General features: G+C 40.6%; 1 protein-coding gene across 1 annotated transcript in view; it reads left to right on the forward strand.

Annotated features, from left to right (window-relative positions):
- Positions 1 to 16,436, forward strand: part of LOC132826148 (phospholipid phosphatase 4-like) — a 191,597-nt gene that overhangs the window by 15,603 nt on the left and 159,558 nt on the right. Inside the window, exon 2 of the mRNA XM_060841794.1 lies at positions 8,812 to 8,950. Within this exon, the coding sequence (XP_060697777.1) occupies positions 8,812 to 8,950 (139 nt within the window). The remainder of the gene's footprint in view (positions 1 to 8,811; positions 8,951 to 16,436) is intronic.

A 16,436-nucleotide genomic window follows, 5' to 3' on the forward strand; every position in this document is an offset into this window, starting at 1 on the left:
AAGGCTTCCAAGCCCTCCGTTTTTTCCTCTCCAGGCGTCCCCAACAGTACCCTTCCACTGACACTCTCATTCGTTTGGCCGAACTGGTCCTCACCCTTAACAATTTCTCCTTCAAATCCTCCCACTTCCTCCAGACCAAAGGGGTAGCCATGGGCACACGTATGGGCCCCAGCTATGCCTGTCTCTTTGTTGGCTACGTAGAACAGTCGATCTTCCGTAATTACAGCGGCACTGCTCCCCACCTCTTCCTCTGCTACATTGATGACTGCATTGGCGCCACCTCGTTCTCCTGTGAGGAGGTTGAGCAATTCATCAACTTCACCAACACATTCCACCCTGACCTTAAATTTAACTGGACCATCTCTGACACCTCCCTCCCCTTCCTGGACCTCTCCATTTCCATTAATGACGACCGACTTGACACTGACATTTTTTACAAACCCACCGACTCTCACAGCTACCTGGATTACATCTCTTGCCACCCTACCTCTTGCAAAAACGCCATCCCGTATTCCCAACTCCTCCGGCCCCGCCGTATCTGCTCCCAGGAGGACCAGTTCCACCACAGAACACACCAGATGGCCTCCTTCTTTAGAGACCGCAATTTCCCTTCCCACATGGTTAAAGATGCCCTCCAACGCATCTCATCCACATCCCGCACTTCTGCCCTCCGACCCCAACTCTCCAACCGTAACAAGGACAGAATGTCCCTGGTGCTCACCTACCACCCTACCAACCTTGGCATAAACCAAATCATCTGCCAACATTTCCACCACCTCCAAAAAGACCCAACCACCAGGGGTATATTTCTCTCCCCACCCCTCTCCGCCTTCTGCAAAGACTGTTGCCTCGGTGACTACCTGGTCAGGTCCACGCCCCCCTACAACCCACCCTACCATCCTGGCACCTTCTCCTGCCACCACAGGAACTATAAAACCTGTGCCCACACCTCCTCCCTCACCTCTATCCAAGGCCCTAAAGGAGCCTTCCATATCCATCAAAGTTTTACCTGCACATCCACTAATATCATTTATTGAATCCGTTGCTCCCGATGCGGTCTCCTCTACATTGGGGAGACTGGGCGCCTCCTAGCAGAGCGCTTTATGGAACATCTCCAGGACACCCGTACCAATCAACCACACCGCCCCGTGGCCCAACATTTCAACTCCCCCTCCCACTCTGCCAAGTACATGGAGGTCCTGGGCCTCCTTCACCACTGCTCCCTCACCACCAGACGCCTGGAGGAGGAACGCCTCATCTTCCACCTCGGAACACATCAACCCCAGGGCATCAATGTGGACTTCAACAGTTTCCTCATTTCCCTTTCCCCCACCTCACCCTAGTTCCAACTTCCAGCCCAGCACTGTCCCCATGACTTGTCCAGACTTGTCCTACCTGCCTATCTCCTTTTCCACCTATCCACTCCACCCTCTCCTCCCTGACCTATCACCTTCATCCCCTCCCCACTCATCTATTGTATCTGTGCTACTTTCTCCCCATCCCCACCCTCCTCTAGCTTATCTCTCCACGCTTCAGGCTCTTTGCTTTTATTCCTGATGAAGGGCTTTTGCCCGAAACGTTGATTTCGCTGCACCTTGGATGCTGCCTGAACTGCTGTGCTCTTCCAGCACCACTAATCCAGAATCTTGGTTTAATAAGCCCATCTACTGTTTTGACAGTTCCATCCCTTTTGTTTAGATTCTATTAAAAAAATGTGGGTAACCCCCAAAATTACCATTTGGTTTAGATGTTTTTGTAATCAATAAAATCCAAATTTCAATTAACTCATCTTCTTAGGTACTGACCTCCTTAAAACAACATGATCCCAGATGAAGTTCAAAGAATTTCAATTGCATTCATCCCACTTTCTACTGTTAATTTTTACTTTGAGAAATTAAAGTTTATACTGAAACACATGTATCCTTAGATATTCACAACAGTAGTATGGTACTTCATATGGTGCCCCCAAACATAAAATGATAGAATCTCCTAATCCCTAAAAGCCCCAGTATTGTATGAATAACAGAATAGACTACGTAAGTAAAAAGGGGCATGTTACAAAGTGACCACACTGAGGGCATTGCATTCCTAGATGTTGTGTCTTGCTGTTGATCTAGCTATCTTCAAATAAAGCAGTTGAACTAAACTGGTGCCATTTTCCCTCATAAATCAGCCACTGATACATTAATGGTTATCAGTTGAGATCTTAGCTATCTTTTTTATGACAGATCTATCAGTCATATTTCTGTTTGCTGCTCTGTCTCTTTTTTTTTGTTAGGCTGTCATACACTCTTTCCGAGAATTAAATGTTAGGAATTCGCTCAAGTCAATTCATGACAAGAAATTCATCCCCTACATCATAAACATACAGCCTAATAGCAGTGTAATCATTTTTCCAGCCTCCAATGCTTTCACAGTCAGATTAAAATAACCACAGTAAAATAATTTCCATGACACCAGCTAAGCCCGACAGTCAGAAACGTGCCATGTTGCTTGACCCAGCTGAATGACTGATGTCCAAATTATAGTGTTACACATGCTTATATCTGACTGTGAAAGGATGGGTCATTTGGTTTATCTGGCACATCAACAACTTTTTTAAAAACAAGAAGCCAGAAATTATCAATGTATTGAACGTTGTATTTACAGACCAGAAATAGGCTGTTTGGTGAAACTGGTACATCCCGGCTTTTATGTTCTATTTGAGCATCCTCCAACCCTCTCCCATCCCCTCTATTAGCATATCCTATCCTGCAGGGTTTTAAGCATAGCAACAATCCCAAAATTCTTCAGAAGTGTCTAATCAGACAGATTTTATTAATTTTTACCTATCAAGTGTAGTATTGTAAAAGAATGACATGATGTGTTAAATTCAGTTGTGTTTTCCTTTTAGTTCTCCACACCAACGTTGGAACATCTGAATAAATTGAATGTGTACTGTAGTTTCCTGCGACAACTGAACTTCAAGTTTATTAATCTGACTCTGAAAACAAAGACAGCTTTGACTAATTTAACTAATGTCTGATATTCTACTATAATGCTTTGGTGTAAATCGTAGAGGTACCGGCTATAACCTCCCAAACCTCCTTAGATACAGTTGCAGTGCCAGAGGGCTGCAGAACTACAAATATTATAAACAAAAGCAGAAATTGCTGGAGAAGTCTAGCAGCATCTATGGAGAGAAAACATGGTTAAAATTTTGAGTCCTGTGATGTTTCTTCAGAACCATTCTTTAGAAGTCGAAACATTAACTCTGCTATCTCTCCATAGATTCTGCCAGATTTCCTGAATTTCTCCAGTAATTTCGGTTTTTGTTTGTTTCAGATCTCCAGCATCCGAAGTTCATTGTTTTGTTTTTATACAAATGTTACACTGCTGTTGAAGAAAGACCTGCAGTTTCTGAGCTAATCCTTACACCTTATCAGTTTGATCGCTGTTTCAAAAGCTTTGGGAAATGCGATTTCAGCGGTTTGCAATAGGGGGCACTCATAATTGCAAAAGATCAAAACAAAACATCTCCAATTAGATGTGATCCTGCAATTGGGCAGCATTTGCTTAACAATTCTGAGTGCACTTCCAGCTATGCTAACGACAGTTTAAGATAATGATCTGATCATGTAATGTAGCTCATTTATGTATGTTAGTAGTGCATTGCATTCAGACTCAGGATCCATTCTCTGTCATCCAAAAGAATATGTTCAAGATTTGCATCTTTTCCGGAAATTATTCAAAAGCCGAGGGAATCTTTAGTTTCCCATTGCTTTCTCCATGGCAACATCTCAGTCAGTAGGAATTGACTTGAGGAATAATCAGCACCCTTTTATTTTGCATAAAATTTTGTACACATTTAAAACTTGGCATTCTTTTGCTTGTCCAAATGAGGGAAAGATGAAACAGTTTGGCACCGTATCACTCTACAACAATATAAAATTGTACTGTTTAGATCCACATATTAGAATAAAGCAAGCCACCATCCCCAGAGAACTTTGTACTGTTAAAAAAAACCCGATGCCATTTTTAGCAGTGGAATGAAACCGGTGTCTGTCACCTGTTGGAAAGAGTTGTTACGTATGACGCTGGCCAGATTTAGGTCTAGTAAAAATTCAAACAGTTTAGCAACAACGAACTTGTCCTTTGAGTGTAAAAATGTTTGGATCCTTCCCAGTTATTTTGACATTGAGATAGAAGTTATATATTTTGTTTCATTGGGCAGAATTCAGCCTGAGTGGGATTGCAAAATAAATAGTATCACAATTGCCACATTTGTTTTGCCAAAACTAATATTTAATTTCATTCACTTCTCTTTTAATAAGCTTTGCTGTCAGCATGTTTGTGGAATTTGTCATTGTAAAAGCTAATCCAATTCATAAACAAAGATGCACAGAGCTTTGTATCTAAATTCCTCTCTATTTAGTTTGTTTTGTTGGCAAATGCTTATAATTTGGCCATCAGATTCATAGTTATCACTTCACGAATTTGCTTAAGCTCCCTCTCTCAGATTCATCCGAAAAGCAAAGTCCCAGCTGTTCATACATTCTAGTGAGGGTCCTATAAATGTTCTTTTCTGACATTCAGATTATTGTCAGAATCAAAGGAGGCATATACAAGAAAAAGATGCTGAACATTTTGAGACCTTAAATTTAAAACTTATGAATTGGCTGGAAGGGTGACAAATTCTCACAATTTGAGCTGTTTTAAGGGGCTTGAGGCTTTAAGAAAATGTGCATGTGCTTTCCATTTAAGAATGGGACAGGTTAGAAGCAAGCTTTGTCACAGTAACATCACGTTAAAGTAAGCACTTTGCTTTGTTTTAAGTTACATTGTGCAATATATAAATGAAAGCTGATTTCTAAACACTTTCAGTAATACCTACAAAGAACTTGATGTGGCATTGGTATATAAGAAGCAATGCTTCAGATCATTCTTCAATATCTTCAAGTGCTGCATGCTCAAAGAACTATGAAAAGTTCTCAATTTTAAGAATATGTAGAGTATTTGTTGGAGAAGGCAGATCGTACCATACATCATGGTAGCGCATCAGGGTAGCAGTACAGAAAGCAGAATATAATGTTACAGCTACAGAGAAGGTGCAGAGAGAGAGGTCAGAACTAACATTTGAGAGGTCCATTCAACAGTCTGATAACAGCAGGGAAGAAGCTGTTCTTGAATCTGTTTGTATGTGTATTCAAACTGTTATATCTTATGAGCGAAGGAACAAGGTAGGAGGGGTCTTTGATTATGCTGGTTGCTTTCCCAAGGCAGCTGGAAGTATAGATGGAGTCACTGGATGGAAGGTTGGTTTGTGTGATGGACTGGCCTGCTTTTGCAACTCTACTTTTTCTTGCAGTCTTGGGAAGAGTAGTTGCCATACCATCCAGGTAAGATTTTTTCTAAGGTGTATCTATAAAAATTGCTGAGAGTCTTTGTAGACATTTTGAATTTTCTTAGCTTGCTGAGGAAATAGCCAAGTTGTTGTGTTTTTTTTACCATCACATTGATGTGGGTGGACCAGGACTGATTGTCGATCGTCACTCCCAGGAACTTGACGCTCTCAACCATCTCCACTTTTGACGCAGATGGGCATGCCCTCCAATCCTCTTCCTGAAGTCAATAACCCCAGCTCCTTCATTTTGTTGATGGAGAGACTGTTGTCTTTACACCATGCTGCTAAGAACTCAATCTCTTTCCTGCACTCAGTCTTGTCATTGTTTGTGCTCCGACCTACAATGATGATGTCATCAGTAAACTTATAAATGGAGTTGGGGTGAAATTTGGCCCCAGAGTCATCAGCGTATAGGGCGTATAGTCAGGGTTTTTTACATAGCCTTATGGACCACACTTTTCACTGTTTCTCTGTACATGTGACAATAATAAATGAAACTCAAACACAAGCTAACTGCCAATGTTAACTTGAAGCAACGAGTGATGGCTTAAGCCTGCAAAACAAAGTTAAGCCAAAGTAGGTAAGGTTTGTTATTGAACTTCGCAACAGAAGGAGGATCCATGAATATTAACCTGCCAAATCCTTTGTCCTACCTACTTGGCTGGCCGAGTTTTGAGCTGATTCAGGGAAAAAGACTTATATCAAACCATCTACTTTGGTAGCCAGATTGGAGGAGGCAGGGGTATTCGCATCAGTGCTCATTCCTTCACAGTGAAATAGACCAGCATAGTAATGTATGACCTGTGTTTCAGAATTTCTAGTACTGAATCTCATCTGCTTTTGTAAAACTTATGGACAAGATAGCTGCATCACATCTTTTTTGAGTATTATGAAATTGAGATTAAAGTTGGGTGTGCTAAGAAACATTTATAGATGTTGGCATCTTGACTTCACTATCTTTTCTAAATAAAAACTACAACTCCCAAGCTTCAAAGAGTTTCATGCACCATCAAGTCATGGAACACATGATCTGTATTTTCCCTCGACATCTAATCATTCTACCAGCGACACAATCTTTATTGTGCCTCTGTTACAAAAGCTACTGTGGTAAATAATTGTCAAAGCTTCTGCCTATCTTGTTTTGTTTAAACTCCAAATATGATGTTTTATACATGCTCCTACCTTTATGCTTCAAGGCAGTCCTACATCTAGGAATGTCCTACTAATAAAAGTCATCCAACACCGAGGTGTATTAATATAAATTTTGAAGATCCAACGTGTGAAAGTTTCTTCATAATTACAAAAAGCTATTTTATATTATCCTGTACTATGTTCTGACTTGTGTACAAATCGACTTGTGAAGTGAGTTAAGAATGGAACCCACTTACAACCTGGGGACTGCCGAGGTATTGTTGTAAAATCTGTTTCATTACACACTTTTCAACTCCTACTTTCCCAGGGCATGAAAATGTCATCCCATTGTTCAAACCTAAGCTTGTCTACAATTTTAAGCCATTGAAGCCCAAACTTGGTACTACTTTAAATCTCATCTCTTTCAGGCTTTTGATTTTTGTGGAGCCGCATGAAAAGCGTTCAATAGGAACAAATGCTGGGTGCACATTAAGTGTGTGGTCAGATCATTGGCCTGTTGATGAATTGTTCCCAGGCCCTCGGAGAGATATTCCTGAAAGCTGACCATCTCAGCCACCTCTCTCCAAAACAGTGAACATTTGTCCAGGAGTTCGCGTATCTCAATTGGTGGGAAAGAGAATTTCTGTCTTTACCAGCTCTTCTTCCACCTGCACCTCCAAAAGAAATGGTGAATTGTCTGCAGTTTATTTTGCACTTTTGCAGCATTGAAGTAGCAATATCATTCGAGTGAATCCGATGTCCCTTTAAAAGTGAACATTTCCTACTTTGAAAAAGCCTCACCTGGTTCCTTTTTTTATTATTTATTTTTTAAAAAGCTTTATTTGAGTAACTGGAAATTAAGTTTGTGAATGTTCAGCACACAGGACCAATTTTCTTCTGGGGTGGGCTAGGGGTGAGTGGGTGGATGATAGGATTGTGGGGAAGGATGGGCAGCATTCACACACAAGCGCACGTGCGTGCACACTTACACATGCGTGCGCACATACACACACACACACACACACACACAGTCTCTCCCGCAGACCATCTCTCATGCACATACTGTCTCTCAGAGACACACACATACATCCTACACACACATCCTCACAGGCTTATACTCCGTCACACTTATGCACACACATTTCCCCGCTCGCGCACTCATACATACACGCACACTCTCTCACTGTCTCTCTCAAACTCTCTCCCTCACGCACTCTCTCCCTCACGCACTCTCTCTCTCCCGCACTGTCTCTCGAACACACTCTCTCTAACGCACTCTCTCTTTTACTCTCTCTTGTGCTCGCTCTATCTCTCGCGCTCTCTCACACTCTCTCTCACTCTCTCTCTCTCTCACACACACACACACACACACACACACACACATAAGTCTATGGGGTGAATTTGCATTTGCAGATTTGTATTTGCAGATACATTCTATTTTGTTCAAAAAGCGCACAACCTGAAGGCAGTCAATCCATGTAATATTTCATAAATTTCTACTTTGGAGATAGAACCAGTCTGACTCAAGATTAGAATACAGACAGACTCTAATCTCAAACCTTTAATGCTTGTCTGAGCTGAGATGTCACTTTTTTTTTATCATAAAACCTTCAGTTATGTCAGGAATGTGACTTGAAAGAAGTTCTGGCATTTACACATTAATTAATTGAAACCTGCAACCCATTCTAAAAGGTGAAAGATTTAACAGCAATCTAAGTTTGTTCAATATATCATATCAGTTGCATGACACTATGATCTTTTGCTATAAATTCTGTGTTTTATGATCCTGCCCTGCTAATTACCTGAAGAAGGAGCAATGCTTCAAAAGCTCGTAATTCCAAATAAACCTGTTGGACTATAACCTGGTGTTACGACTTTTAACTTTGTCCATCCCAATCCAACACTGGCACATCCACATCAAAAGAAAGTAGGCCATTTGTCTAGTGATAATCCTTGTTAACGTAGCATATTACTGAAGCAAAGCTTTCAAATGGTACCAAATCATCAGTAAAAACTATTTATTTGAGACATTTGCTTACTTCCATAGCAGCAAAATTCTCAAAAGGAAATTCCTTGTCATGGTAAATAAATCATTAAATTCTAATAAGCACATAAAGACTGGAAAACTAAAGCAATGCCTGCTTCTCGCAGCAACTCCATTTTGTTTCTGTCAGGACTCATCCTGGGTAAAGTAAAATGCTATTTTAATTTCCACATGGTAAAATTGCACATCAGATTGTTGTTCTTATAGGGAGAAATCATCTTCCCCATCCCCTCACCCCCTCCATATAAAAAAGTAAATCTTATTTTTGCATTTTTCTCCACAGTTTTACAGAATTTCTGGATCCATTCCAGCGAGTTATTCAACCAGAAGAAATTTGGCTGTACAAAAACCCCATTGTGCAGTCAGACCACATACCTACTCGCATTATGTTTGTAAGTACAATCCTGGACTTGTGTAGCAATTGAAAAATGCCAGAATATCAGTTAATAGTGATTCATTTCAGATTGTCCAGTGAGATCTTGCTGAACAATTGGTTATATTAATAATATCATAACTGGCTTCTTTTCTGCAGGAGGACTTTCTGTCAAGATGTGCATCATTAGCAATCAATATGATTAGATAGAACTAAAAGTGAACTACAATAAGAAATATGTAGACATCAGAAACTGGGCTAATTTTCCACAATTGGAAGTCTGAGAGGAGCATTATCCAGTGTTGCAATTTCTATAGATTTCAGGATGTAATTCACTAATTGTTGCTTTAAATGGTCAAATGATCATATACAATGTGTGCTTATTTGCAATATATGCTCACTGTGGGTAAGGTTTTATACTGAGAGTACAAGGTCAGAAAATTATCCATTAAAAGTGTAGCAAATGACCAACAGAATTAGTGTTCCATAAACATTTGAATTGCTCATTTCACAGATCTTTCATTGCATTCCTTACAATATTTTTGTTTGATCAAGAAAGATTCCCAAATCTTTTTCCTCAAAAAAAATTAAAAGCACAGATCCTTGAATCAATTGGCTTTGTCAAGAGATTAAAACTAATTTTAAAACTATTCACTAATCAGATATTCATTTTCTGGGGTGCTGTGTCTTTAAGCTTTACTCAGCTCACTGCTAAATACTGTTTGAGTCGTTCATCTGCTGTGCCCTTGGTATGCAGTTTGGGGTGTGGAATACATGAAATTGAAAGGCTGTCAATTTTATCTGGATCTCCAATAACAGAAAATGTAACATTAAAAACAGCCTAGATCTCTGACGCAATGGTGTCAGGAAACAATCACTACTTCCTAATCTCAATATTTGCTTTCTTTTAAAAATTGATTGGCCAGGAAAAGAATAAATTGGTTCTAGTTTTATGATTTCTGTTCAATTGAAATATGACATTTTCCATCTGTTGATTCAGCATTTATGGATCTTTGTAATTCAAGAGAATTCTGCACCGTGGTTGAATGAAACTTGTGAGAAATTCGACTTGTGTCCAAAACAGACAAAAGCCGGCAGAGTGGTGGTTTCATAGTCTGTTAAGAACGAAGCCAAATTCAGTGAGGCAATGTCAAAATGCCCCCAGCAAGTTGGCATCACTAAGTGGGATCCTGCTGCAGTTTGCCTGTCGTTGATGGTGAGATACTGGTGGTTCCTGGACTTTCCTGAGGTCTAGGAGAGGAAAGTGAGCCCATGAGAGGACTCCAAAGTTCTGACACTGGCCCAGGAATGTTGTTTTTAGTTTCAGGCCAAAAATACCACTCTGGTTTCTCCTGGATGGACAAAAATAAAACTGATAAAGTCCTGTCCTTCCTTTTGTGGTCTTTTCAAATATCTTTCTAATTCCTGGCGCAGCTAGGTGCAACTCCATTCTGTTATCTCTGAATTTTACATTTGGGTTCCTAAAACAGATACAGAACTCCACTTTCCACCCCTGTATGAATATTATAATTACTGTTGTCTGTCCTTATGGTCAGATTGAATAAGATTTATGGGTAATCTGTTTCAGTATAAATTTTACGGTAGTTTTACACAATAAAACTCGCATTCAATGGATACAGGATTGAAATGATGCAAACCCCTATTTCATATGATAACGATTACAGCTGTCAAAAAATAAGAAAATTTAATTAAACCTATATGAATTTGACTTGAACATAAGACTATTGAACAATAATGCCCACTGGATTACATGATTCCTCCAAGAGCAATGTTTAATAAAAGCTATTTAATTAAATTCTGACTTCTGCAGCAAACTGCATAATTGTGACCCAATGTTCAGCACAGCTACAATGTAAGGCTGCTTGGAAGAAGGTGGAGCAGCTGCTAAAAAGGAACCATCATGGTGCACCAAGTTGCTTTTGGTGTCCTGGGACCTTTAAAGATATGAACAAAATCATAAAAATCCATTATATATCAATGTAAATCCACACAACCACTTATATTATACGACCACGTGAAGCCATATTTTTGTCTATTATTGCATGTTGAGCTTGATATATTAAAATCTAAGGTCTCTAGATTTAGATCTGTTTACACAATTTTATAACCAGGGTGGGCATTAAATTTAGGATAACATCCAAAATCCTTGGATGGACTTAACAGTTTTGGAACATGTCCACTTCCTCCCTTTCTATTAGGATCAAGAGGGAAAGAATAAAGCAGATCGTACATCAGTTTAATTTATCTTTTATACACAGGAGACCATTCATTACTCAACCTAAATTGTTGTAAATGACTGTTCCCATTGAACTGCTGCACTGCTTGTGCTCAGCCAATGCTGCTGATTCTCAGAATTGTCTGTGCCAACATCTCATCCTTTAACCCACTTTAGATGGGAGCACAATTATATACTGTACACTCAAATGGATTTGACTCTGCAAGGCATTAAATCAGAAGGTTCATCTAAAACAAAGGAATGGCCGAAGCAAAGTATTGCATACATCAAAAGAAGGTACAAATCTATTCATGTTAGTGCATGAAGCCACCCTGAGTGAAGAGTACAGTGGTCAGAATAAAGTCTTCTAGCTCTCCTATACAAATAGCACTGAAAGGAAAAGCAAGATGGAATGATCATCATGCATGTGGGAGGCAGTTTTACACGTAAGAGTTACAATTTTAAATGGCAGTTAAGCTTTTGACAATTTGAGTACAGGAGCAAAGATGCCTTGCTCCAATTGTATGCAGCCTTTAGTGAGGCTGCCCCTGGAATGTGGAAACACAAAATGCTGGAAATCACAGTGGGTCAGGAAGCATCTGTGGAGAGAGAGCAAGCTGACATGTCAAGTCTAGATAACTCTTCATCAGACCTGGAGGAATGTTTATATTTCTGGTTTCCTTACCTAAGGACAGATGGAGTGCCAGAGAGGAAGTCCAATGAAGGTTCACGTACTGATTCTGAGGATGTTGGATCGTCATTTGAGGAAACTGGTCCTATCTTCTCATGAGGTTAGAAAAATGAGAGGCGATCTTATTGGAATATGTAAGGTTCTCGCAGGATTCAACAGGATAGACACAAAAACAATGTTTACCCAAGTTGGGTGTTCTAGAACTACTGGAATTTCTTCACTCAGAGAGTGGCAAGTCTTTGAAATTCTATACCCCAAAAGGAATGGAAGCTCCATCATTGAGTACGATCAAGAAGGAGATTTCTGATTAAAATTATCAAAGAATGTGGGGATGGTGCTGAAAATGATTTTAAGGTAGAAGATCAACATCGCCTACTGGAATGACACAGAAAACTTGAAGAGCTAACTTCTGCTCCTTGCTACAGTATAAGCTTACTTGTTAAGCTTAGAAAGAAATGTTGGACTTTTGCGGTACAGTGCTACTGTCTCTATCTGCGTCCCATGTTCAAGTCCCACCATCTCCAGTGATGTATCATAACATATCTGAACTGGTTCATTCAAAAATATCTAAAAGCAATGTTTTCTGAAGCCCTTATATTCTGGCTGAGTCAAGATGTAACGAGATGGCCTGCATACCTTGCTTATTGACAATGCTGGCGAACTGTGCCAGACCTAATGTAGCAATCTGTGCCACGTTCCCTGGATGATAGAGATATGTTGAAGTGTTTCTGCTGACTGGATTGCCAGTGAATACCACTGCCCTTTGTTCCATTCCATTTAGAGGCATCCAGAATACTGACCTTCTTCTTTCAGCCATTTAATCTAACCTCACATAAAAATATTCTGTCGTTTAGCATCCACAGCCCTCAGGAGATTCAGTTGTGAATTTCTTTCCTGGCCACGTCACTAGAAGTTCCATGGACAATGCTACTGGGACAGAAGGCTGCAATGAATATATCATTTCAAGAATTCATGTGATCGACTTAATACAAATTTTGTAGGTGTTGTGCTCACTGCTACAAAAGTCATCCTACTTTAGAACTATGATTCTGCTTCAGTATGAGAGAGAGCTTTGAAACTACATTCTGATACTTATCACTGTAAGTGGTTTATAGTATTATTGCCAGAATCATAGTTACTGTCATTGTTTAGAATGTGATTATTCTTACTATGATAGTCTTTAAAATCCATTGCTAACTCAATTTTTTCACATCAGTGTATCGACTGGGTTTTGTAAGTAAAAGTAATGAGGGTAAGGCCAAAAATGTCACTGCAATTAAGGGTAAATTGGAGAGCAGTATCTAGTGACTGCGTTGACACAGTTAATGATGGAAATAAAGAAGCTGTTGTCTGGGATTAGCCTATTTCCCATCATATTGATACTTTACCAGAGACCTAATATTCAAATGCAGAGTGACCAGACCTGAGGTGGTGATTCCGATGTTACACATTCCCACCAAACTTACTGAAAACGTTGGGTGTTGCCTGTTCCACTGTAAGTTAATTTGTATTGGCATGATATGTATCAATTGCAGCCAAGCAGCCTGTATGGCACTGAAAATTAATGTTTCTAATTAAAAAGCCACACTCCTTCAAATTTTGATTATTGTTAGAGTTATTTTAAAATGTATTCTTTTACACTTTTTTCTGTCTCATTTTATTTTCTGTTGTTTCACACTCTTCTGTATTTGGTGTTGAATTAGGTATTTTAATTGACACTTCCTAGTTCAGTACCTTTATACTAGGAATCATCAAGCTGCAGTTTTTGAGCATAGGGTCACACAATTTGGGACCAACTCTCTCTCTCATTCAACCTCAGGTGGCAACACATGAACTTGGTCGCCTGAATGATTATCCTATTGGTCCAAGTGGCTACTAGAATGTTCTTCTGTCTTAAATGTTTCTTACCTCCACAGTCACACTGTGGGACCAGGCTGTATTGCAGGGAACCTGTATGGTCCATCTGGCCCACTCTCCTCGAAGGCTGACTGTTCCTCTTCAATGGGTGTTACACTGAAGCACGTTGCTGCAAGTTAAAATGGATAACAATTGAATACCTGGGCAAGGCAGAGATAGGGCTTCATCATGATTGATATGATGGTGAAGGCATTGGTAGTAGAGGTGGACAAGACTAGCAGTGTCATGACTTTGTAGGAGGCCAAGGGAACCTCAAAGCCCACTATTTGAAGGGAATTACAATGTGAGAGGTAAAATCCCAGATTCTGGATCTGAGAACATGGCAGCAGTGCTATATAACGTCAGATGACTTCAAACATGTGGTCAAGGTCATTTGTAGATGACTTTTTTTTATTCATCACAACATCTCTACCAGTCAACATGCCAATTTCTCACATGGCCCCATGCACCATACTGCCATCACTACAGCACTGCCTGGCACTCTGGGCATACAACTTTACATCCAGACACTCCATTTCACTTCAAAGTTTGGGAGAAGATTTGTAGCTCGGATGCTCATTGTTGTGATTCTGTTCGCCGAGCTGGGAATTTGTGTTACAGATGTTTCATCCCCTGTCTAGGTGACATCCTCAGTGCTTGGGAGCCTCCTGTGAAGTGCTTCTGTGATCTTTCCTCCGGCATTTGTAGTGGTTTGAATCTGCCGCTTCCAAGTGTCCGACAGCTGGAACTGACAACCAGAAGCGGCAGATTCAAACCACTACAAATGCCGGAGGAAAGATCACAGAAGCGCTTCACAGGAGGCTCCCAAGCACTGAGGATGTCACCTAGACAGGGGACGAAATGTCTGCAACACAAATTCCCAGCTCGGCGAACAGAACCACAACAACTCCATTTCACTCAATACCGATGATACTTCCAGCTCTGGCAAGTCTATCATTCGAATACTATGCTGTGTAACTATAGGCATTTTTCCCTCCCTGTCAAAACAAGGTGGCATGTAATACAAGGTAACAGAGCAGAATTGGCAAGAGCCAAGGTCCCCTGCACTTCCTGAATCTGCCTTAGAGGACTGCTCCCAGCATCAGGGAACTGGCTGTGACAGTACTCCTGACATCCACATGGCTGAGAACATTGAGGTTGACAGTACATTTCTGCCTTACGCCCCTTCCAAACTCTCAGCACATCCTAATCCCACTGTCTAACATGATCAGCAAGCTTCTGATGGTGTGACCATGGATCCCACATCTCATCTCTCCAACCCTCAAAACTGATTCCTGCTTTCAAATGTCCTCTGCCCAGCCACAGCAGAGGCTGCCCAAAGAGAGAAAGAGACAGAGAGTGAGTGAGTGTGTGAGAGAGACAGCAGGAGTAACAGTAAAATAGATTACTACTTGAATGGTAAAAGGTTGCAGCATGCTGCTGTGCAGAGGGACCTGGGTGTCCTTGTGTTTGAATCACAGAAGATTGGTCTGCAGGTACAACCACTAATTAGGAAGGCAAATGGAATTTTAAATGTCTTTGCTAAAGGGGGTGAATTTAAAAGCAGAGAGGTAATGTTCAAGCTGTACAAAGTGCTGGTGAGGCCACACCTGGAGTAGTGTGTGCAGTTTTGGTCTCCTTACTTGAGAAAGGATGTACTGGCACTGGAGGGGGTGCAGAGGAGGTTCACTAGGTTGGTTCCAGAGTTAAGGGGATTAGCTTATGAGGACAGGATGAGTAGATTTGGATTATATTCATTGGCATTCAGAAGAATGAGGGGGGATCTTATAGAAGCATATAAAATTATGAAGGGAACGGATAAAATAGAAGTAGAGAGGATGTTTCCACTGGTGAATGAAACTAAGACAAGAGGACATAACCTCAAGATTAGAGGAAGCAGGTTTAGAACTGAAATGAGAAGGAATCTCTTCACCCAGAGGGTTGTTAATCTGTGGAATTCCTTGCCCAGGGCAGTAGTTGATGCTACTTCAGTAATCACTTTTAAAGCCAAGATAGATACTTTTTTGAAAAATAAAGGAATTAAGGGATATGGTGAAAACATGGGTAACTGGAGCTGAGTCCATGAAAAGATTAGCCAGGATCTTATTGAGTGGCGGAGCAGGCTTGAAGGGCCAGACGGCCTAATCCTGCTCCTAGTTCATGTGACAGACTCACAGAAAGGCAGGTCCCATCATTTGGATCATAGTCAACCATCTGCTCAGACAGTTGCATTGTTCCTACCTTGGAGGCTAGTATAGGGTTCAGATCAGCATGTAATGAGTCTCTGAGCACATATGAATCGAGACCAGCTTAAGGGTAAAGACAGTTCATTTTCCAATTCTTGCAAGGGTGATGTAATGAATGATATTTTCTGCAATGGACTCTGATGAGGACTTCACACTAAGTGAACACTGCTGGGAATGCTTGAAGTTTTTGCTCAAATAACAGCCAGTCACTGCCCAGAAGAATGGAGGCGTTCAACTCCATGTTGGCAGAGAGAGTAATGTGTAACCAGTTTTCTAAACAAACTATGTTGTGTACTTGTCTTGTGATAAATCTAGAGACAGTGGAAATACAGCCATCTTAGCTGCTGTAGCTTCCCATGGATAGGTCTCCTATTCCTCTGACCTGTCTTTGGGAATCTTACAGTGTCCCTGCTGGATCTGTTGAAAGAATGATGAG

This window comes from Hemiscyllium ocellatum, chromosome 22 (assembly GCF_020745735.1).
Source record: "Hemiscyllium ocellatum isolate sHemOce1 chromosome 22, sHemOce1.pat.X.cur, whole genome shotgun sequence".
NCBI classification, from domain to species: Eukaryota; Metazoa; Chordata; class Chondrichthyes; order Orectolobiformes; family Hemiscylliidae; genus Hemiscyllium; species Hemiscyllium ocellatum.